The 22,757-nt window shown below is 46.0% G+C and overlaps 1 protein-coding gene across 1 annotated transcript; it reads left to right on the forward strand.

Moving 5' to 3' along the window:
* The first annotated feature begins 15,243 nt into the window (after positions 1 to 15,243).
* On the forward strand, positions 15,244 to 21,992 carry MYF5 (myogenic factor 5). Its single transcript, XM_070947363.1, has 3 exons — positions 15,244 to 15,768; positions 20,436 to 20,511; positions 21,679 to 21,992. Exons 1-3 carry the CDS (start codon positions 15,244 to 15,246, stop codon positions 21,873 to 21,875), a joined length of 798 nt encoding a protein of 265 aa, XP_070803464.1. The 3' UTR covers positions 21,876 to 21,992.
* The last annotated feature ends 765 nt before the right edge of the window (positions 21,993 to 22,757 follow it).

Here is a 22,757-nt window from a genome sequence, read left to right on the forward strand (position 1 = left end):
TTCATTGTCCCACCAGCGCTCAACCTTGTCAAAATGTTTACAGGCGTGCCGCGCCCCACCCCTTTCTTTTTAAGGTGGGGGGAGGCTTTGGAACGGACTTCCCGTCAGCAAACTTTCTAGCCGGGGATTCCGGAGTGCGACAAAAGTTGGCCAAGTTCCTGGTGATGGGCCCCCGCGGCAGAGGTTAAGGGGCAGCGGTGGGGGGGAGGAGGAGGAGGAGAGAGAGACCGGGACAAACAAGACTCCCCAATTAAAGCTCGTAGAAAAGGCAGCGACTTCTGAGGCTGTGCAAGACGGCGCTCCAAGTTGTCCCAGTTTGTTTATCAAAGGGGGGGGGGCAGGGAGGGACGACCACCAAGGAACAATGGCATGGCCGGCGCCTTCCGTCCCCTGGCGCCCCCACCTCCAAGACGGGATTTCCATGTTGCAGTTACTGGCGACGCTGCTTCGCTCCGGACCCTCAGAGGAACCCCTGGCCCACTTTTCTCCCTCGGGAGTAGCCCCCTTGGAAGGATTCCTTACTTCGGAGATTTTTTTTTTCAAAAAGGAAAAAGTTATTTTCTTCTCACGACTTATTCAGAGTTAACCAGGGAGAGGGAGGGAAATCCACAGTTGGCAATTTCCTCTACAATAATTCAGATCTGGTTTATTGGTAATGCAGAATAAATCATAATTGTAAAAGGAATGATGACTTATATCAAAGGATTGCACTTGTAGGCTTCTTAGGTGGGGAGAAAGTTCAGGGAATACTTCCTAGGAAACGCGTCCTTAACTTCAATGTTCGAGTACCCGCACAAGAGTCCCAAAAGGTTTGCAAAAGTGTCCTGGTCTTTATCTAATATTGTCTCTCTTGGGCGTCCACTTGAGTTGGCCACTTCTCCTCGGAAGAGTTACAAAGAGTTGCGATTTTTTTTTTTTTTAGCCCGCCATTCACACAGACTTCTTGGCGATGGTTATTTTGAGGGCGATGCAAAAGCCTTCAATTTATGCACACCCCAAACATCAAAGACGTTTTGGGTGAAGCCACGGTGCCACCGATTTTGTGGCCTCTCCGTGGCTTGCTCTGCAGTCTCCTACATACATCCGCTTTGCTCCTAAGCCTTTTGAGTTGTATACGCTGTTTTGCCCCGTTAGTAAGCGTGCTTAGCATTCAACTGTAAACGTGTATATACAGAAACGTCTGGTTCTTATCCATTAGCGTTGCTCCTTACAATCCCAAATGTAAAAAATTGAACAACTTTGCAATTTGTGCGTTAGAATAAACATACTTGAGGAGGATCGAATATTTGTATCCTTATGGTGTACTATTTGCTTAAGACTAGTTTTAGGTGATCAAGATTTTTTTCCCCAATAATAAAATACGCATTCAGCAGAAGGCAGAAGCATTCTTTATAAATATTTTTCCTAGGTGAAGGGCCGTAGCGGCAGGTCTAGGTGTGAACTAAGAACGCTTAGAAGAAAGAGCTGCCATATTGAACGGCTCCTCCTAAGGCAGCTTTCTCTCCCCCGCCCCTCCTCCCAGTCTCCCTCTGTGTGATACGGTCTCCCTCCCCCGCCCTCGTTAGCAAAGCAGGGTAACGTGAGAAAATGTTTGGAATAAGGGGGATTTCAAGGTTTCTCATTAAGGAGGAAAAATAATTTTTGTTCATTTCTCTCTCCCCCTTATACACCATTGCCCTGAGAAAGGGCTGTAAAGCACTATAAAGCAGTGTATAAGACTAAGTGCTATTGCTGCACCATCATCACCCAAGCCCCCCCCAACCAGTGGTAAAATTCAATTTTGTTTTTACTACCGGTTCTGTGGGTGTGGCTTGGTGGGCGTGGCAGGGGAAGAATACTGCAAAATCTCCATTTCCACCTCACTCCAGGGAAAGGATATTGCAAAACCTACATTCCCTCCCCACTCCTGGGAGAAGGATATTGCAAAATCTCCATTTCCACCTCACTCCAGGGGAAGGATATTGCAAAATCCGCATTCCCTCCCCACTCCTGGGGGAAGGATATTGCAAAATCTCCATTCCCTCCCCACTCCTGGGGGAAGGATATTGCAAAATCCCCATTCCCTCCCCACTCTGGGACCAGTCAGAGGTGATATTTACTGGTTCTCCGAACTACTGTAGGAAGTTAGCACCCACCCCTTTCCTGGAAGAGTGAAATATTTTAGGAAATATGAAAAAGGCAGAATATTATATTTCCCTGGGATAAGCATGTTTTGAAGCAGCTCCCATCTTCCTGCCCCCCACCCTTTGTCAATGGGCCATTAAGGCCTGGGCCAGTCTATTCTACATAACAAAGATCTGCCTCCTTCAGGCAGAGCCATAGTAGGAATTGCCAAAGATGGGATTAGCCCTCTACACAATAGCAGCAGAAACTCACCACATGTGACCTGGGAAGCACATGTGACCATCAGCCAGCAAGGCCCCCACCCCCTGGGAGTCTGACAACCAATCAGGATACTCTTTCGGGGCCCCAAGAAATGCAGAGCCAGAGAGAGCATAAAAACCCAAGGATTTACTGTATCTGCCCTTTTTCTGTTCAGGAACTCAAGCTATGTGATCCTGTCCACCATTAAACCATCTTTCCAAGCAGTCTCCATGTTTCCAGTGTCTGTTTCCCCACTTGGAGCAGAACCCAGAAGGATGTTTCTTCCAACAATTGGCGAGCCAGTGGGACTCCAAGCTAACCTAACCAATGGACCAGGCCCAGGTAAGCCTCCCTTGCTAGCAGCAGACCCATTGAGTCTGTGGGTATGTTTTCCTGGACCTTGGCCATTTGGAACTAGGTTTTAAAGGGGTTTTGAGTTTGAGCTCAAAGGCTGCTTGGAAAGAAGGTGAGTACCTCTAAATTTTAATTTTAAAGTATGGAAAAGCATGGGAAATTTGTGTATGCCTGCATGTGTGTGAGTGAAGGCCCTTCTCCCAAGTACAGCTGGATCTTGCTTTCTCTGTGCATTTCCTAGCCGCAGAAAGACTAACAGTCTGGAGAGCATGGGGGTTTTGCCAGAGCACAGGACCTTCTGTAAGGGAAGGAGGAAGTGTGTGTGTGGGATTCCACCTGGAAAACAGTCTGATTTCACCTCTTTGAGTGACCTCTAGCCGCACCTCTGCCTACTGCTAGCTCCACCGAGCCATGACCGGTAGGATAGAGAAAGCAAGGGGGGGTTGCCAAATGTGGAACTTTGTGTTTAAAAGGAATGGAAGCCGAGTGAAAGCCAAGCGTGTGAAGGGGGGAAATAAATTGTGAAAGGGAAACCCGGTTTTGTCCAGCCCAGACACGGGGCGAGCGTGTGTGTGTGTAAGAGGAGGTGCCCACACCTGGCTGCAGGGGTCAGCAGGTCCTCACGGATCCCCTTTTTGGATCCGAAAAGTTGTGGTGATTCCCTAGAGGAAGGGGCCCATACTTCGCAAGGGAATCGAAGTCCTTCCCAGAGCTTTTTCCTCTGAAAACTGAGAGCGTGCCACCCGGCTAAGTCGAAGTGATCCTTCCGGAGAAAAGGAAAGGGTCATGGGTAGCGATAGTTCGCGGGTGGCGGGGACCCCAGTAGATGAAGTGCTCGCGGCCTGGGACGCCAGGCGGGTGCCCATATTGAGAGGCATGGATAAAAGGAAATTAGGAAAATTGTGTCAAAAATGGGCTTTGCTAAGAGATAACACCGGGAAGACAAATTTGGCTAAATAAAGGTACTTAAAAGAAAAGGGAAATATATAAATAGGAATGTTGGGTTTTTGTTTGTTTGTTTTGTTTGTTTGTCTCTCTGTCTTCTATGCAACCACGTGGTATGTTTAAGATTTGTGCCTTCCCTAATTTAACTGAGATTTATGGCGGGAATGATCAGTGTGTGTGAAATCTCAGAGTTCTGTTTTCTTCTCTTCATCTTCTTTGTTTTATGTGTGTGTGTCTTTGGGTGCCCTTGAGGTAATTGTAACTGTAAAATGTATCTGATCTCTAGAGACAAGAATTTTAAATTGTTAGAAAAGAAAAAAAAAAGGTTGAAGCAATGAAAATGGGGGAGAGAGAGAAAAAAGAAAGAAAGAGCCTTTGCCCTGTGTTTGTCTGGCCAACAAACACAGATTAAAGAGAGCATTTCATTTCATTTCTGTTTTTTTTCTCCTTCCCTCTCTGTATCTTAAAGTAACAACTCAAGTGTATGAGGAAACGTTTTAAGTTTGTTTACAAGAAAAAAAATCAGTCTTGCATTTACTGTATGTGTTTAAATGGGTTTTACCTGTTCATCTCTTTCCTGAAGCATGTGAATCCAGTTTTTTTCCTTATCTGTTGTGTCTTCATTTTGTTGAAACTGTATCATCTGTTTAGTAACTGCAATACTGTTGTGTTCTTTCTTTTCAAACTCTGCAAGCTATCTACACCCCCCCATCTGTAATCCTGTTACAATGCCTTTCCTGGGAAGATTACCCACAAAAAGGGGGAGGGGACCCTGTTCTAATGTCTTTCAGCCCTGCACAAAGGACTCTGCAACCTGTGGAAGCAGAGCACATGGATCCAGATGCTGCCTCCAAAGGAGACCTTCCATCAGTTTGAACCAGAAATTGGGTTTGAATCCATCCTCCACTGAAAGTCATCACAGCAACCAGAGTGGAGCAGATCTTCCCAAACCTGACTGACCAGCCCTACCACCAAGCATGCTATCCAGCAGACATGAAAGAAAAGACCCTGAGATGTACAAGTAAAGACCAAAAGACTCTTTTCAATTCCCAGAAGACAGCTGGAAAGACTATGGGGGGAGGGTGGAAATTCATTGTAAGGTTTTCTTTCTTGTCTCATTTATATTGTAATCAGTTTATTGTAAGAATTGTATTTGGGAGTGATTGCCACAGCAAGTTATGTACACTCTAGATTTCTGTCTGGTGGAGAGGAGAAATATGTCCAAAATGTTTGTATTGTCTGTATTGTAAAAGTAGCTGCATACACATGCACACACAGAGAGACACACTATTCAGAATTAGATTGAAACTATCCCTTCCCTTACCTCCACACAAAGCTTCTCCTAGGTTGGTTTTTGCTCTGTAGCACTAAAAGCCCAAGTAGTCATATCTCCCTGCTAATTCCATGGGGAAGGAAGCAATCCCCCTCAGGCAATTCCCTCACTTGAAGTGATAGCAGAAAAGTGATCTCCAAAACCCAAGCCCTGACTGTGACTCACAAATGATGCTGCCCAGTTGCCCAGTAAAGGAAGATATATTGCACTGGTGGTTTCATGAGTAGAAATCCCAGGGCTCATTATGTGTAACACCCAAAAAAAAAAAAAAAAGGAATGGATGTTGTACACTGGCTAACCTCAATTTGGACTCACAAATCCTGGATGCACCACAGTAAGAGCTAGGGCAGGTTTAGTAACCAACCCATGAAATGGGCAGCCTGTAATTTAAAGGAAAATCATGGCTGTGAAAAATTTTGGGACATGTGTTTGCTTGAAACCTGACTGGAAGCTCACGGAAAGTAATATCTGAAGTCTGAAATTAATTGGCATGGAAAATTGGATACTGTAAAATTCTTACCAGAAATTTTTTCCTGGCTGCTAGACCTTCATGGTTGAAAGCTTTTGGAAGCCACTGAAGGAATCCTTTTCTGTTGCCTCTATCAATGCCTTCCCCTTTGCATTAGAAAATTAAAAGCACCCATTAAGCCTCCCTGATGTGATCAATTTTAATCTTTTGCCAAGAACTTGTTTCAAAACTCACGTTTTGAAAAAAAAAAGAGTAGGGATTGTAGGAAGTTAGCACCCACCCCTTTCCTGGAAGAGTGAAATATTTTAGGAAATATGAAAAAGGCAGAATATTATATTTCCCTGGGATAAGCATGTTTTGAAGCAGCTCCCATCTTCCTGCCCCCCACCCTTTGTCAATGGGCCATTAAGGCCTGGGCCAGTCTATTCTACATAACAAAGATCTGCCTCCTTCAGGCAGAGCCATAGTAGGAATTGCCAAAGATGGGATTAGCCCTCTACACAATAGCAGCAGAAACTCACCACATGTGACCTGGGAAGCACATGTGACCATCAGCCAGCAAGGCCCCCACCCCCTGGGAGTCTGACAACCAATCAGGATACTCTTTCGGGGCCCCAAGAAATGCAGAGCCAGAGAGAGCATAAAAACCCAAGGATTTACTGTATCTGCCCTTTTTCTGTTCAGGAACTCAAGCTATGTGATCCTGTCCACCATTAAACCATCTTTCCAAGCAGTCTCCATGTTTCCAGTGTCTGTTTCCCCACTTGGAGCAGAACCCAGAAGGATGTTTCTTCCAACACTACTTAAAATTTCCGCTACTGGTTCTCAGAACTTGCTGGATTTCACCCTTGCCCGCAACCATCAGCTCCCCCTCCCCTCCCCCGCTTGCAGCCGAAGGGTTTGGAATGAAAGTGTTTGCGTTCAATGTCAATTTTTATTCGAGTCTAAAGCCAAAGACCTCACAATGGTGGTGGAAGCACAAAATCCTAGAGGCTGGGGCTGGAGACAGTTAAGTCTGACTTTCACTCGGGTTTTTTTTCCCTGCACTTCCTTCAGGAAGAGGGCGGGTGCGGAGGTCTTGCAAAGGGATCCGGGACTTTCTCTGTTGCACTTTCCTCGAAGTGCTCCTGAATCTTCTTTTGGGCAACGGGGGACGGAGAGAACAACTGAAGCATAACAGCATCAGGACAGAGGAATCCTGGGCCTTGTAGTTCCGCTGGGGTGGGGGACCGAGGAAGGCAGGTTCCTCATCCCTGGAAGGCTTCTATTAAATTAAAAGTATTCCGTTAAATTTTTCGGGACCTATACCATTCACTCTGTGTAATGGTTAATTTAATGAATTTATTAAACTATGAAGTGTGCCTCAGTATCAGTACATACCATTAATTAATGATTTAATTAATTAATTAGTCCCCTCAGAGTCGCCCTATTAATGAGATGGGTGGCATAAAAATTCAATAAAATTAATTGCTTTTGTTTAATCTCTTTAAAATTTCATTGATTGGCATTTGCCCTAGTCCCACCCCTGCCTTCTTTGCCTCAAAGGAAGCGCTGTTGTGAGGTACCATGAAGAAACCTTTGATTTGGCAGGTGAGCTCACCGGTGGCCCAGTCTTTGGATCCAGAGGTATCGGACAACCTTTCTCCCCAGAAACGCACGGCAGGAGAGAAAGTTGAACACCTTTCATATGCGCTGTCTGACGAATTCTTGGCATCACCTGGCAGGACAAAGTTCCAAATAGCGCAGTCTTGGAACCTGCTGAAATTTCTAGCATGTATACGCTATTGAAACAGTGAAGTCTAAGCTGGCTGGGGCATGTCGTGAGAATGGCTGATGTTCGGATTCCAAAAGATCTCCTGTAACTAGTGCAAGGAAAGCACCTCAGAGGGAGACTACAGCTGCATATAAGGATAGCTGCAAGAGGGACCTGAAGGCCCTGGGAATGGACATTAACAACTGGGAAACCTTGACCTTCAATCATTCAGCTTGGAGGCTAAGGACGCAGCATGGCCTTCTCCAATTGTTCGGCAGGCTGAGGCAAAGAGGCAGTCCCGGAACCAGCGAAATCTGGGGGCTGGGCAGGGGACAGAATGTATCTGCCCTCAGTGTGGAAGGGATTGCCACTCTTGAATTGGCCTTTTTAGACACACTAGATGCTGTTTTAGGACCTCTTTCCAGAACACGATACCATATAGTCTCTTGAGACTGAAGGATGCCAACGCTTCTTTCCCCCAGATGAGTATGGCTGAGAGGGGTGGGAAACCCAGTTGATTGGGATACCAGAGAAAAAGAGTCAGAGCAGAGCAAAGGTCTCTGTTCCTATTAGGAAACTCACAAGCACCCACCTTTGTGGATCCGCCCAGCAGGTTCCCATAATTTTCGGCTACCTTCCAAATCTTTTATACTGCAGGTCCGTCGTGAGAGGCGTTCCAGCCCTTAAAACAGCAAGAGAACGCGGAGAAGGAACTCAAGGTCATCAGCTCCGTCCGGCTTTTCCACAAACTGGGGGCCTTTTTTTGGCTGCAAAGTGGCGTTCCTCGCCGGAGGACTAAGCCCCGGGCCGCTTGACCTCTTCCAGCCGACCGCTTTTGATCTCGCCAGCCGGAGCCTAAGGCGATGGCTTCTGCAGCTGGTGGCCCAGCCTGAGCCCGAGCCCTGGAGCAGGTAGGGCTGTGTTGACTTAGGTGCGCGAGTTTGGGGAAGGGAGGACCTGGGCACGCGGGGGGGGGGATGCCAAGAAGCTGCGGCCCCTCCCCCGCTTCGCTCATTTGGGTGGCTGAAAACTGAGCTCTGGTGGCAAATGTCCCAGAGGAGAAGGAAACGCAGCTGGAGGTTTCCTTGGCTGCTGGGGAATAGCTTTAGAACCAACCCGCCTCTCATTTTTCTAAACCTCGCTTTCTCCACTCTTGTCATACTACAATGCCCATCAGGACTGAGTGACGGAAGCTGAGGGCTCCGATCATAGCTTCACACGGGTACACAAGTCGAGACGTACGCATTTGGTCTACCACACTTGAATTTCACTTCTCAATTTGACTTTTTTAAAAAACAAACAAACACCACCTCCCCTTCTAATTGCACCCAACAACTGACAGTCTTCAAAGAGCCACCTGAAACTCACGCTCGCTTCGATTCTGCAAGCTGCGCCACCGAGACAGCCGCGGAATCCTCAAGACATGGACTTTTCTTTTCATCTGACCCATGTTTAGAAACAGGGCGAGTTCGTACCACTCACTTAACTTTATAGGAAATCAACCCGTTCTCCGGTTCCGTGCATTTGTTTGTAACCCTACACTGACTTAAGGCATACAATAGATTCGCACAACGAACTTAAAACCACCACCGATCTATCCAAACTTAGGACGTCGTGCGAATACGACCACTAGGCATCCTTTGACCGAGTTAAGTGTGGTTCCGGGGGAACTGCACGTGAAATATTTATGGGAAGGGAGTTTCAATTAACACGTAGTTTAGGAACTACGATGTGCTCAGTGAAATTGCAAAATCCCCATTCCCTCCCCACTCTAGGGGGAAGGAAATTGCAAAATCTCCAGTGAAACAAGGCGAAGAACTCGCCGCCGGGCGGGAAAGCTCGCTAAGCCCTTCAGTCTTCCAGCCGCCGCCGCGATCAAAAGCTTTCCCTTCCCTGCCCCTCCGCTTGCCCGAAGATCACTTGCCCTCCTTGGCTGGCCCAAGACATTTCTGGCAGCTGGGTCGAAAACCCCCGGCAAGAGAAGCGGCCTTCCTGTCCCGCAGATGCATCCGCCAAAACAGGATCTGGCGAGGATCCTCTATTAGCATGGGAACACGAAGTGGAGGCCCCGCTGGTTGGGGACGATGGGAAATGTACTCAAAGGACTTGTCTATGGAGATTCTCAATCATCCAGTTCATGGTTGTCCCAAAGGGGCTTTTTCCAAAAGGCAAGTGGACTTTCTTGGTTCTTTTCTTTTTCTTTGAAAACGTTTCTTCTCATCCAGGAAGCTTCTTCAGTTCTGACTCAGAATATTCTATATTTAGTTATAACTGAAGACGTTTTATTGGATGAGAAGCGACCCGTTTTCAAAGGGAAAGAAAAAAGAAAATCCTATTGCCTCTTGGAAGAAGCACCTTTACGACTTATTCGAAGGACAAGTGGACGCCACCGGGGCAGGGAAAGCTGCGATAAGCAAGCAAAGGTTAAGGCATTGAAGGGGCTTTCTGTTGCATCCAGGGTGTCCCTAGGGTGTGGGCAAAAAAAGTTAAGGTGGCGGCCATTTGTGTGTGTGTGTGTGCCGTGCCACCTTGACTTTTTTGACCACCCCATGCTGAAACGCCTGGATGCAACCGATTCCCATCCCTATGGTTTAAGTGGCGGAAGATGCCAAGTGCCAGAGCAATGCCGGAGTCTCCACTGCCTGGGACGACTTCGGGATTTCCGGCCTCTCTTGGTTGAAATCTAGCAGGTTCTGACAGATTCTGGAGAACCAGTAGCAGAAATTTTGAGTAGTTCGGAGAACCGGCAAATACCACCTCTGGCTGGCCCCAGAGTGGGGTGGGAATGGAGATTTTGCAATATCCTTCCCCCAAGAGTGGGGAGGGAATGGAGATTTTGCAATATCCTTCCCCCAAGAGTGGGGAGGGAATGGGGATTTTGCAATATCCTTCCCCCAAGAGTGGGGAGGGAATGGAGATTTTGCAATATCCTTCCCCCAAGAGTGGGGAGGGAATGGGGATTTTGCAATATCCTTCCCCCAAGAGTGGGGAGGGAATGGGGATTTTACAATATCCTTCCCCCAGCAGTGGGGAGGGAATGGGGATTTTGCAGTATCCTTTCCCTGCCACGCCCACTAAGCCACGCCTACCACGCAACACCATGCCCACAGAACCGGTAGTAAAAAAAATTAAATTCCACCACTGGTAAGGACCCCAAAACGTTTTCACCCATACACTTTCAGCCTATTCGTGGGGCAAAACACAGCACAAATCTTTACAATGAGCCGGGCTAAAAGTAAAGATACAATGAAAGCATAAACTTTTGGGCGGAATGTGCACAGATAGAGGAAGGCGCAGGTCGGCCATTCAACTCACTCCCTTGTTCAACGCTCTCCCCATCTTGAAAATGCTCCCCGGCTTCTTCAGTTTGGAGATCCCGACAAAAGCAGGAGAGCGAGCACCTTCGAAGTCCCATCCAGTCCCGGTCAGCGTTGCTTTGGAGTTTGCGTCCGGCAGGACCTGAGAACCAGAGGCTCTTCTTGGCCTGTCATCAGGCCATCCAGTGAGGTCACCTAGAACCAAAACGGAATGAAATCGTTTGAGCTCGAAGACGAATTAATTAGCCGGAGAATGAACTGTCAGATCGGAATGCTTGCGAGGCAGAGGATTGGCTTGGCTTAACTTTATTTTATTTTATTTTATTTTATTTTATTTTATTATTTTATTTTATTTTATTTTATTTTATTTTATTTTATTTTATTTTATTTTATTTTATTTTTATTTTATTTATTTTTATATGCCGCCCTTCTCCGGAGACTCAGGCTGGCTTACAATGCGTTAAGCAATAGCCTTCATACTTTTGTATATTTTATACAAAGTCAGCTTATTGCCCCCACAAACCTGGCCTTCATTTTACCCACCTTAGAAAGGATGGAAGGCTGAGTCGACCTTGAGCCTGGTGAGAATTGAACTCGCAGTAATTGCAGGCAGCTGGATGTTAAATGCTGCCTTAGTAGGAGGCATTAGCCTCCTACGCCACTCAGGCTCCTCTGGTTTAACCCTGGTTTAAGGGGAAAATGGCAACTGCAAAGGCAGAGGCAACTATCTGAACGTGGGGACTCGCGAATAGCCCTAGCCAACAGGGGTGATGCACCTGATGGGCGGTTGACTTTCAAAAGCAAAGGCGGTTCCTTGGAAGCAAGTTCAGAATAGCGCGATGGTAGATTGACTCAGTGGGTCCCTTTGAATTTAAGGCCGCTTGTTCTTGAGTGGACTTCCCTAGCCAGAGTTACGTTTCAATAACCTGCATAAGAAGCAGACGGTGAGCAAGGAAGCGAGCTTTTATGCCAACTTAGGACAGGGGTCCCCAAACTTGGCAGCTTTAAGACTTGTGGACTTCAACTCCCAGAATTCTCCAGCCAGCATAGCTGGGAGTTGAAGTCCACAAGTCTTAAAGCTGCCAAGTTTGAAGATTTCTGCCTTAGGAAAAAGCCCCACTATACGACGAGGAACTTGGGGGTGGTGGTGGTCGTGCGAACTAGGATTGTTTGGGAATTGGGTATTGTGGGAAGAGAGCTGTGATAAGTGTCTGGTAGCCCCAAATTAGAAGGAGCCTGAAAGACGCATTTCAGTTTCATTACAGAGGATAAACTGGGAAGTGGGAGAGGCCAGAAGAAAAGGCAATGCCGGAAAATGTTTTATGAAAGGCCCTCATGTGTAACTGAACTGCCACTGAGGAAGCCCCTCCCCAGGGCCGGATTTTCCTATAGGCTAACTAGGCTTCAGCCTAGGGCCTCAAGATCAAGAGGGGCCTACATTCAAATTGTTAGCAAAATTAAAATTACACTTTCACTATAGGTGAAAGGGCCTCATAAGTGGAATAGCCTAGGGCCTCTTTTCATCTAAATCCGGCCCTGCCCCTCCCCCTGCATTTTCTTTCGCTTTCTCTCTTTTCAGTGCCCCCCCCTCCGCCTCTGTCGCCCAGGCACCCACTCCCCGGATTAAGCGACGCAGACCCACCGTTCAGCACACCAATTTTCCTATTGGGCGCAGTGGACGCTTGCCCCCTCTCCCCAACCCAAGGCTGTGTGCCATTGGTCAGTCTCGAAGGTGCCCCAAGGCTCCTGGCGGTTGGCAACTGTAGAGAAACAAAAGCAGGTTGACTTGCGGGGCGACGCGATGTGCAATAAATTCACATGGTGTGGTAGGGTTGTGTTTGTTAGTAGGATTCATTGGGTTAGGGATTTTTCCCCTGTCTTTCACTGTGAGTTGTATTGAGTTGGGGGCAGGGGTGAAATGCTCCCGATTCGAGGCAGGTGGTTCGGAGAACCAGTAGCAAAAATCCCTGCCCTTCCACCCATGCCCCCCCCACCCCGCTGAGCCGTAGGATCATCAGAGGCTTTTTTTTTCTTTTAAAATCCTCTGCCAATGAGGCAGCTCAGCTTGGATTGTCAGAGGCATTTAAAAGAAAAAAAAGCCTCTGCCTATCAGACAACTCAGCTGGGATGGTCAGAGCCTTTTGAAAGCATTTTTTACAACCTCTTCACTAAAGAGGTAGAAAAAATGGTTTTAAAAGTTTAAAAAAAATTGGCCACGCCTACCCAGTCATATTACCACCAAACCTCCCCCCCCACACACACACACAGAATGGATAGTAACAAATTTTAGATTTCACCACTGGTTGGGGGTGGGGTGGGGTGGGGCGTGAACGAAAGAGGCTCAGCCAATCTCATTGTCCACATGTTGTACTCTGACTTTGCACTGAATTTTTTTTTTTAATTTTGATTTATATGCCACCCTTCTCTGGAGACTCAGGGCGGCTTACAAAGTGTTAAGCAATAGCCTTCATACTTTTGTATATTTTATACAAAGTCAGCTTATTGCCCCCACAAACCGGTCCTCATTTTACCTACTTTAGAAAGGATGGAAGGCTGAGTGGATCTTGAGTCTGGTGAGAATTGAACTCGCAGTAATTGCAGGCAGCTGGAAGCTAAATAGTAGCATTAGTCTGCTGCGCCACTCAGGCTCTTTGAATTTGAGGGGGAGCCGCTTGTTTTCTTAGGAGGATCCCACGTGACCTTAAGGGCTAAAGGGTCCCGGGATTTTGGCAAGCGCTGCCTGCTAAATGTCTTATCATTACCCACTAATGGCCCCCCAACGCCCCCTCCCTCTTCCCTTAATTGCCTGGGCCTCCGGGAAGCTTCTGTAATGTTCCTTAGAGGTTGCGGGACTAGAAATTGCACACCGGGGGCGGAGGCCGCGCCAGCAGCTGGAACACATCGGTAACGGTGCAAATTCAGAGTTTGCGCCTTTTCACAGAATTGCCTCTTGGCAAACTGCGACGGCACAAGAAACGGAGAGCGGACTGTGGGCCGGGGGTGGGAGCGCAGGAGAAGCTTTGGGGTTCCAACGCCTTGTCTCGGAACTAAAGGACCGGGCAGCCCTGTCACTTCCCAGGACTCCGGGGCAGCATGAACTCCATCCTAGCCTGCTCAGGCTCTGAAAGTCACTTTAGGGCTGAGCAAGTCAGAATGGAAGTTCTCGGAAGTCCTTTTGGGCTGCGCCACCCACGAACTCTGGTTTATTAAGCCAGCTTTGAATTTGCACCCCAGCCTCTGTTCGACTGCGAGAGGAGCTTCCAGGGATTCGTTTCACTCGCCCGCTATCCTTAACCTTTCGTTTCGCTCCGCCTCCAGAAAGAAGAAAACGTAATTTCCCTCCCCCCCTGCTTGGAAAATTGCTAAATGGATCCAGCAATAGAAAGTTAAACGCCACGTCAACTTCTATAATAACCTCTATATTAGTCGGGATAATAGTTCTGTCTTTTTTATGGAAGGACCCTGTTCAATTACTAATCAATAGTAATAGAAGGAAAAGAGGAGGGGGGGGGAATCATTTGCTATGGATTAGCCTTTTTTGTTTTTTTTAATTTTTTTAAATAAATTTTATTTCTTTAAAGAAGTACAAACAGATGATTTGTCGACAAACAGATCACGGTGAGAACATTACACAATAAATAACATTCAATCTAAATAAACAGATAAAAAATAAAAGTCTAATCTAGCATTGTCCTCTTTTTATTCTGTTATCTAAGCAAACATACCATAGGTCCCAGCATTGGAAATATGCAATATTTTGATATTGCAAATCAAAAATATTTTTGATCTCTTAAAATTTTAGTTAGCCTATCGGCTTCTGCACATTCCATGATTTTCCCTATAATCATATTTTCAGAGGGTAGATCTTTACCCTTCCAGTTTTGGGTGAGGCATATTCTAGCCGCAGTTGTGATATAGACAATTAGATACCATTTGTTAGTGCCTATATTATCTGGCCTGATGTTTAATAAGTAAAAATTCAGGTTTCAGTTGTAGTTTGTAACCAGTAATTTCTAACAACCACCTCTGAATGAGTTTCCAAAATTCAGTTGCTGTGGGACAGGTCCACCATACATGGAAATAAGTACCTAGCTCCCCACACTTCCAACAATTTGGGGAGAGTCCAGGAAACATTTTGGACAGTCGGGCGGGAGGAAGGTGCCACCTGTATACCATCTTGGATTAGTCTTTTTTGGATAAAATTCCTTTATTTTTAACGGACCGAGGCGATCGCTTGGCTTTGCTCACGGCCGCCAACCAGTTTCTTACTTTTACCGCAGAGTAGTATAGCCGGACGCCAGGGAGGAGTTTTCGGCTACTCTTCGGATCGCCTGGCTTTTTTTTTTTTTTGAAGGGGGGGCGGTGGAGTCGCTTCAGCACGTCGAGCTGCCAGAGTGCGGCCTCGCCTCTCGGTTGCGCTTTTGTGTTTTTCTTGCTGCTGCTGTTGCTTGTGATCTTTAAAGTGTTACTAATTGCACCTCCTGGATCCGCGCCTTGGCAAAAGGCAGCGGCCAATCCGCGCCAGAGGAGCGCAGGGCCCCTTGAGAGAGAAGCGGGGGGGGGGAGAGAGAGAGAGAGGAGGGTCGGGGGACTCCCCTCGAGCAGAGGTCGTGACGGTGCTGCTAGCGAGGCTGCCCACCCGGGATATAAAGAGTGGCGAGCCGCTCGGCCGGTTCCAGAGCGCCGATGCCCCAGCCCAGCGTCGAGGATGGAAGAGAGGATGGACGGCTGTCAGTTTTCGCCCCCCTCGGGCGGCTTCTTCTACGGCAGTTCGCCCTTCGCCCCTTCCCCCGACGAGGAGGAGGAGGAAGAAGAAGAGGAGGATTTCGCCCAGAGGATGCTCCGAGAGCCCTCGGCGGAGCCTCCCGGGAGCTCGGACGGCGAGGAGCACGTCCGCGCCCCGACAGGCCACTCGCAGGCCGGCCCCTGCCTGCTCTGGGCTTGCAAAGCCTGCAAGAAGAAAGCGAGCCCGGGCGACCGGCGCAAGGCGGCCACGCTGCGGGAAAGGCGGCGGCTGAAAAAGGTCAACCAGGCTTTCGAGGCGCTCAAGCGCTGCACCTCCTCGGCCAACGCCGCCCAGCGCCTGCCCAAAGTGGAGATCCTGCGCAATGCCATCAGCTACATCGAGAGCCTGCAGGAGCTGCTGCGGGAGCAGGTCCAGCAGTTTTACGGGCTGCCCGCGCCCGGCTCCTCCGAGCCCCCCAGTCCCAACTCCAGCTGCTCCGACGGCCTGGTAAGTAAGGTCGGAATCCCGGCCCTCCGGAATGAGAGCAGGAGCGACCAGGAGCAGGTGAGGCTGCAGCGAACGGCCCGGGGTTCTCTCGGAGCCCCCTCCGCCCCGTTCGCTGCAGCCTCACCTGTTCCTGGTCGCTCTTTTTTTTCAATAGTAGTGATTGTTTTCCGTCCGATCCCGGGGCCCATTCCCAATCGCGGGGTATTTAGCGAAGCTTTCCCGGGATTGAGGCAGGATTTGACATTCCCATAATGCAACGCAGGGCTGCCTGGTAGGTTGAGGCCGGAGCCCAGAGGCAGATTTGTTTCTGATTCTGGAAGCAGTTCCGAATGTTTGGAGGTTGCAAGCAGGAGTAACCGTGGAGGATGGGGATGGCCCCTACAGGAGCTCCCATGGGAAGCCGAGCCCTTAGAATTCTGAGTCCAGTGGAAATCGGTGGTTCTGAGTTGCTTTTCTCTGGCTCTGCATCCACCTTGGCTCATTCCACGAGGTATGAAAAGCTTTAGTGAGTAGCCTATATGGTAACTTTGATTCTAGTAAGTGGGAATAAAATTGTGCTATTTGTGTAGTAGATGGGCAAGACCAGCGTGGTGGATCACAATCTTTTTATTTCGATGACTCTCTGAAGGGGGATTTTTTGGGGAAAAAAACATTCTGATATTTCCTTTTGACAATTCTCTGAAATGAATTGTTAGCTGCTGGTCCATGTTCTGCAAATGGAAAATGGAGACAAATTTCCAGAGGAGTCTCTTTGTTCTGTGGCTTAGCATGTTAATTGTCCCATTAAATGTCCCATGACATAATATCTCCATATGCTGCATGTTACTACTGCAGTGTAAGATTATTCATTCGAAATTTATGGTACAGCAACATTTTGTTTTCCTATTCTGTTTGCTGGATATATGATCAAAACGTAATTTAGGCATCCTTCCACAATTTAAGACAGCCTTCCTGGATACAAAAAGAAGGAAGAGAACAATTATGAGGTTAACCCGTTACTTTTTTTTTTTTGAATAGATTGAGTTGTGCACTTGAGTTACAAGTGTACCTTCTGAACATTTATCTAATGCAGGACTTCTCAAGCTCATCGATTGTAGGATGTGTAGACTCCAACCCCAAAGCTGGCAGGGGAATTCTTGGAGTTGGAGGCCACAAATCTTAAAGTTCCTGAAGTTAAGAAACACTATATACGGTAGTCTAGTCTAGCTCATACACCTGAGGAAGAGCTGTAAGGCTGCAGTGTAAAAAATAATGGTTGGGAGGGCAAGCTGTTATCCTTCAAATTTCCTTGTGAGCAATCTTATCAAATGGCAAAGTCTTCAAGTGACTCTGGGAAATTCTTGTACTAATTTCTCTGGGAGTGAACTGCACTGCACCTCACTGCATACATCAGTTTCCTGTAATTCTGCACTAGATTTCCCTGTTTTCCCAGGGGAGTTAACTGGATGGGGGTAGCTTAGTGATCCAGCCAGATCCATCAAGGATTAGAGTCAGATCTCTTGATTTAATATTCAGGGCCATTGACCATAAACTTGTTTATTTAAATCTCAGAGGTGTTCTGATTCAAAGATGTGTAGGTAGTGATTATTCTAGGCATATTGAGGTTGCAACTGACAGGCTGTGGTGGGATTTTCCTTGGTGGGATTTATTCAGATTGTCCATTGGTAGGATTGTGTTGTTTGCTAAAGTTATAGATCCCTGACGGCAAGAGCTTGACCCTGAGTCTGTTAAAGTGTTTGCTTTGAAGTTCATGACATCACCAGGTTTTCCTGTTTGAGCTTGAGTGAAACAACAGTTGTGTTTCAGTGTAAGTGCTAAGAAGCCGTCTGCTTCAGTTCTAAAGTGCCTCTGATGGGTCTTGCTCTTAACTGTTTCAAAACTCTTCTTCAGAAAACTCATTAGGCCAGGATGAAGCATGTGAAAAATGCAGAGAGCACAAACAAGCCATAGTAAAGTTTACTTGGTGTTCAACCATGAACACCTAATCTGAAGGCAGTTCCCTCACTCCTTTGTAACACCACTTTGGGAAAGTGTCACTTTCTGATCTTAAATGTTTACCCATGTGTATGACCTTTGAGTAGTCCTAGTAACAATATTTTCTTCACATGCATTATTTTCGTGGATGTTTTAGTTATACAGTTGTACGTACGTGTTGATACATCTGTACATTATTATTTTTCAGAAAATGCAGAAATTACCTTAATAGGAATTCAACATCAGATTATTATAGTCCCAATTTTAGATTTAGACCCTGCCCAAAATTAAGATGATTCTGGTTAGATAATTTAATTTAAAACAAAACAGCAATGCTATATAGAAAATACATGATACAAAATAATGCATATAAGATCAGATAGTCTGAACTCTCATATACCGTGTTTTCCCGAAAATAAGACCCTGTTTTATATTTTTTTGAACCCTGAAATAAGTGCTTAGCCTTATTTGGGGGGGGGGTCTTATTATTTTGGGGTGCTTGGAGCAAGACGGAGCTCCTCTTGCCATCTTAACCTGATTTCCAGCTCTGTCTGCCTACCCCTAACCAGAGGAAATGGCAAGGACTGGCTGCGCATGCGGTTAAATCCTTTTCAGGGAGGACTTATTTTCAGGGAAACGCGGTATCTGTATCTAACTATTATCATCTATTTGTCATCTTATCAACTATCATTTTCGCACTCCCTAGCGAAATGCAATGCATGCAACAGTTTAAAGAGTGAAAGACTAGGCTTGTCCCAACTTTGATGGACAAAATGTGCATGTAAAAAACAAGATATGGTCTCTATGCCATGTTGTTTTCAATTTTCTCTGGAGATGCCAAGCATTGACATGCTTGCATTTAGCAAAAACCCATTTTTTCTTGCTATGCTCCTTTTCTTGCCCCAACTCTTGCCAGCCCAGCAGTTTGAAAGCATGCAAATGTGAATAGATAAATAGGTACCACAGTATAGATAAGCTTGGTTAGTTATCTTATTACACAAAGGAGTTTTCTTGGCATGGCTAGGGTAGCTAAATCTTGGGAAGTGGGCACATAAATATATGGGCTCAGATTCCACTCAGTACAGTTCCTAGCATGTTATTATATCTGAAATGTAATCATGCAATAGTAATAAGGCTACTACTATTAGTAGTAATTCTTAAGAGGTCTGAGTTCCAGACCTAATCCAGCATTAACAACTCCACTCGTGTGGTTGATAACTGGGTTTATTAAGCTGGACTCAGGCACACAAATGAGTTCCAAAAAGCAATAAGCATGAAACAGATGCAATCCGGAAATAAAGTCAGCGCTGGGAGCATCCACCTCCCAGCGCAGTTATGTCGGTGCAGGCCTTTTCCAGAAGACAGCTGTGTCTCAGATCAGCCATTTGGATCCTCACCTGTCTGATCCATGAGGCTTCACAGCTGATTGTTGGGCCGACACCTTTGCCTCCTCTCACAGCTGATCATCAGGCATTCCAGTTGCCTCGTGCTGCACCGCCACCCAACTACGCAGCTGATTGGCGCTCCAGTGGAGGTTCTCTATAACGCCGCTGCAGCCACTGGCTTCATAAACCCCCCATACATCAGGAGCTTCCCTCCCCCCTCCGATAAGGCAAACCCCGAGGGAAAACTGGGGTTTGACAAGTGGCTCCCCTCTTACCAGGGCCGCACCTGGAAGATAATAAGCAAACTTAGTGAGGATACATAGCAAAAGAGTACTACACCCGACCTCCCGTATTCCCCCCCCCACGGTTTGTGGAGCTGTTCCCCATGGAACTTCCTGAGCAGATGGGCTGCCCGTATGTCTCCGCTTGCTACCCAGGAGGCTTCTGTATCGGGATATCCCTTCCATCAAACCAGGAACTGCAGTGGACCCCAGTTCGGGAGTCAGGAGTCCAATATCAGTCAATCTCGTAATGGGTCCCCCCTCCCACCTCCATGGGACCAGGTAATGGGAATGGGTGTGGTTGAATGGAGGCCTCACCTACTGGTTTTAGCAGATTACTGTGAAATACAGGGTGCACCTTTCCTAACAGTTGGGTAGTGTCAGTTGTTTGATGGGTATTATTAAAAAAAACATACAATTGGTAGAAATTCAATGCAACTGTGAAATGCAATGAACGTATTTTACACAGCGAATCATATCTGATCTGTGATATGAAGCTGTACTCATATAATGATAGCAAAAATAAGAAGCAAAGCATAAGGTATTGAAACTGAACCCTATTATAAGATTTTAGTTGTTCGAATAACACGGCATAGTAGTTAGAATGCAGTACTGCAGGCTCCTTTTGCTGACTGACGGCTGCCTGCAATTTGGCAGTTCAACTCTCACCAGGCTCAAGGTGGACTCAGCCTTCCATCCTTTTGAGGTCAGTAAAATGAGGACCCAGATTGTTGGGGGCAATATGCTGACTCTGTAAACTGCTTAGAGAGAGCTGTGAAGCACTTATATAAGTGATATATAAGTCTAGATGCTATTGCTTTGAGCCACAGTACATAAAACAACTGCACAACCAGAAAGCATCCTCTGTGAGACTACATTGGACTACATTCAGCCCTGTACTTAGATCCATCCAGATATTCCTGATATCTGTCCAAGTTCTTTCCAGATATTCTGGCAAGTGAAATCCAATTGACAGTGCCTTTAATGTATAGAAAGCCCCAACCTCATGACTTCTTGTTTATTTCAGACTGAATGCAGCAGTCCCTTGTGGTCCAGAAGGAACAGCACTTATAGCAGGAGTTACTGCTCTGATCTCCAAAATGGTAAGGCTCACAGATCTTCACTCTCCAAGGATGGCATTAAGAGTGTAAAAACGGAGGTACTCAACTAGATAGAATAATCCAGTAGCTGCTCTGGTAATATCTGGTAGCACATGGTAGACTTTGAAAAGAGAAATTCAGTTACCTTAGATTCGAATATCTGTTAGCTATCTTTCTCTTTAAAAGTATACCGAGTGGAATGCATAAATAATATACAATATTTTATGCAGCTATTTTATGTAATTTCTTGATTACATGCAGCTTGATTTATGCAGCTACAGTATTTTATGTAATTTCTTGATCCAAGTCCCATAAACAAAAATGGAAAGAACTGTGTATGCTTAGGTGGGAGAAGAAATAATTAAAAGACAGAATGATGGCAGGTTTCAAATATATGAAATGTTGACACATTCGGGTTAGGTTTTTCTTTCTAAAGGGTATCTTACAGAATCCCTAATCAGTTGCTGACTCTTCTGACTAATTGTTCCTAGAACTGTAATACAAAACTTTGGAGGATGTTGGAAGAACTGCTCCAGAGGATAGGCCTAACCAATGGCTTCACATAACAAACAGAACATTGTTTCCTAAACATTAGTCAAATTTGCTCCAATAATCATTGGGTGTTGTAATGTCACCTCAATCATCAGCGTAAATCTAGGCAGTTGAATTGAAATGATCGGAAAGGACATGTTTCCATGCATTAGCAAAAGCTGACAAATAGCTTGAAGGAGAGAAATAATGGATTCTCCCAGTGGTGATATTCAAATTATTTTACTACCGGTTCTGTGGGTGTGGCTTGGTAGGCATGGTGTGGCCTGGTGGGTGTGGCGTGGTGGGCATGGCAGGGGAAGGATACTGCAAAATCTCCATTCCCACCTCACTCCAGGGGAAGGATATTGCAAAATCTCCATTCCTTCCCCACTCTGGGGCCAGCCAGAGGTGGTATTTGCCAGTTCTCCAAACTACTCAAAATTTCCGCTACCGGTTCTCCAGAACCTCTCAGAACCTGCTGGATTTCACCCCTGGATTCTCCTTTATTAATGGAGATGGCAGGCTTGAAGGAACACATGTGACATCTGCAGTGGCTGGTTTAGACCAACTCAGGAAGTAGCATCAAACTTTGACACTGTATCTCTTTCCACTAAGTGCTGTTTTGTCTTTCCCTCTCAGCCTACCCCTCAGAAGCAGCAAGCACTACCCTCTCCAGCCTGGACTGCTTATCCAGCATAGTGGATAGAATCTCTTCTTCAGATCAGGAAGGATTCTCTCCCCAGGACGCTGTTCCCCTTTCTCCTATTGCCAGCCCTGAATCCCAGCCAGCCTCTCCTGAGGTGCCTCATTCCAACCTCATCTATCATGTACTTTGAACTGCCTGAGATTTGACACCAGCTGGGCCAACGATTGGGTGCTTCTGAGAATTCCCAACATCAACAAGGAGATGCTCTCTTGAAATATGAAGCTCTTGGAATTCTGGTGGACCAAAAGTATGCATACAAAGAAAAAAAAAGTCACTTTATATTGTCCTAGCTTCCCTTTTTAGAAAGCAAATGACATATTTAATCAAACTGCTTTTTAATACTATGTACTATAATTATATGCTGACCTTTAAATTGTATGACATCACTATCTTAATTATTATAAAGAATAGAAGTCAAATGTGTGGATGTAGATCCATGTTTTGAATTGCTATACAAAAACACAGGATTAGTTAAATTATATTTCACAAAAGTACTTTTAATTAAAAAAAATACATTAGCTACATGATCTCTTGTTTTTATCTATAATATTATAATATGATAGTATCTAAAAATAATAACCTAGGATCTACAACTAGCTAGGACAAAGCTCAAAAGGCAGGTGTTTGGCTTAGGCCACTGTGTATTGCTCTCTGTTTATTTTAATGTTTATTTTACCACTAGGGGGAGACATTTATATTTTCTTAAATAAACCTTGATTCAGGTTTCCAATTGCTACTACCGCTTTAGACCTACAGTATTGACAAAGACCTGTGGAATGCAATAACATCTTATCATGTTTCTGTTACTCTCTTTTTCTCCTGCAGCCAGGGTCTCTCAGCCAGTATTAAGCATTGAGGTGCTTTGGTGAGCCTCTTGTCATTTTAAATTTAGGAAATCAAAGGGGAAGGCAATAAAGTTCTGGTTTTATTTTTTTATAGTTATGCTTTTGATAATAACAATAAAAAGCTTTACTGATTATTTTTATGTGAATTTCTATTCAAAGTATGTAAA

This window comes from Pituophis catenifer, unplaced genomic scaffold (genome assembly GCF_029215685.1).
Source record: "Pituophis catenifer annectens isolate HBS135680 unplaced genomic scaffold, rPitCat1.0.hap2 SCAF_7, whole genome shotgun sequence".
Taxonomy (NCBI): domain Eukaryota; kingdom Metazoa; phylum Chordata; class Lepidosauria; order Squamata; family Colubridae; genus Pituophis; species Pituophis catenifer.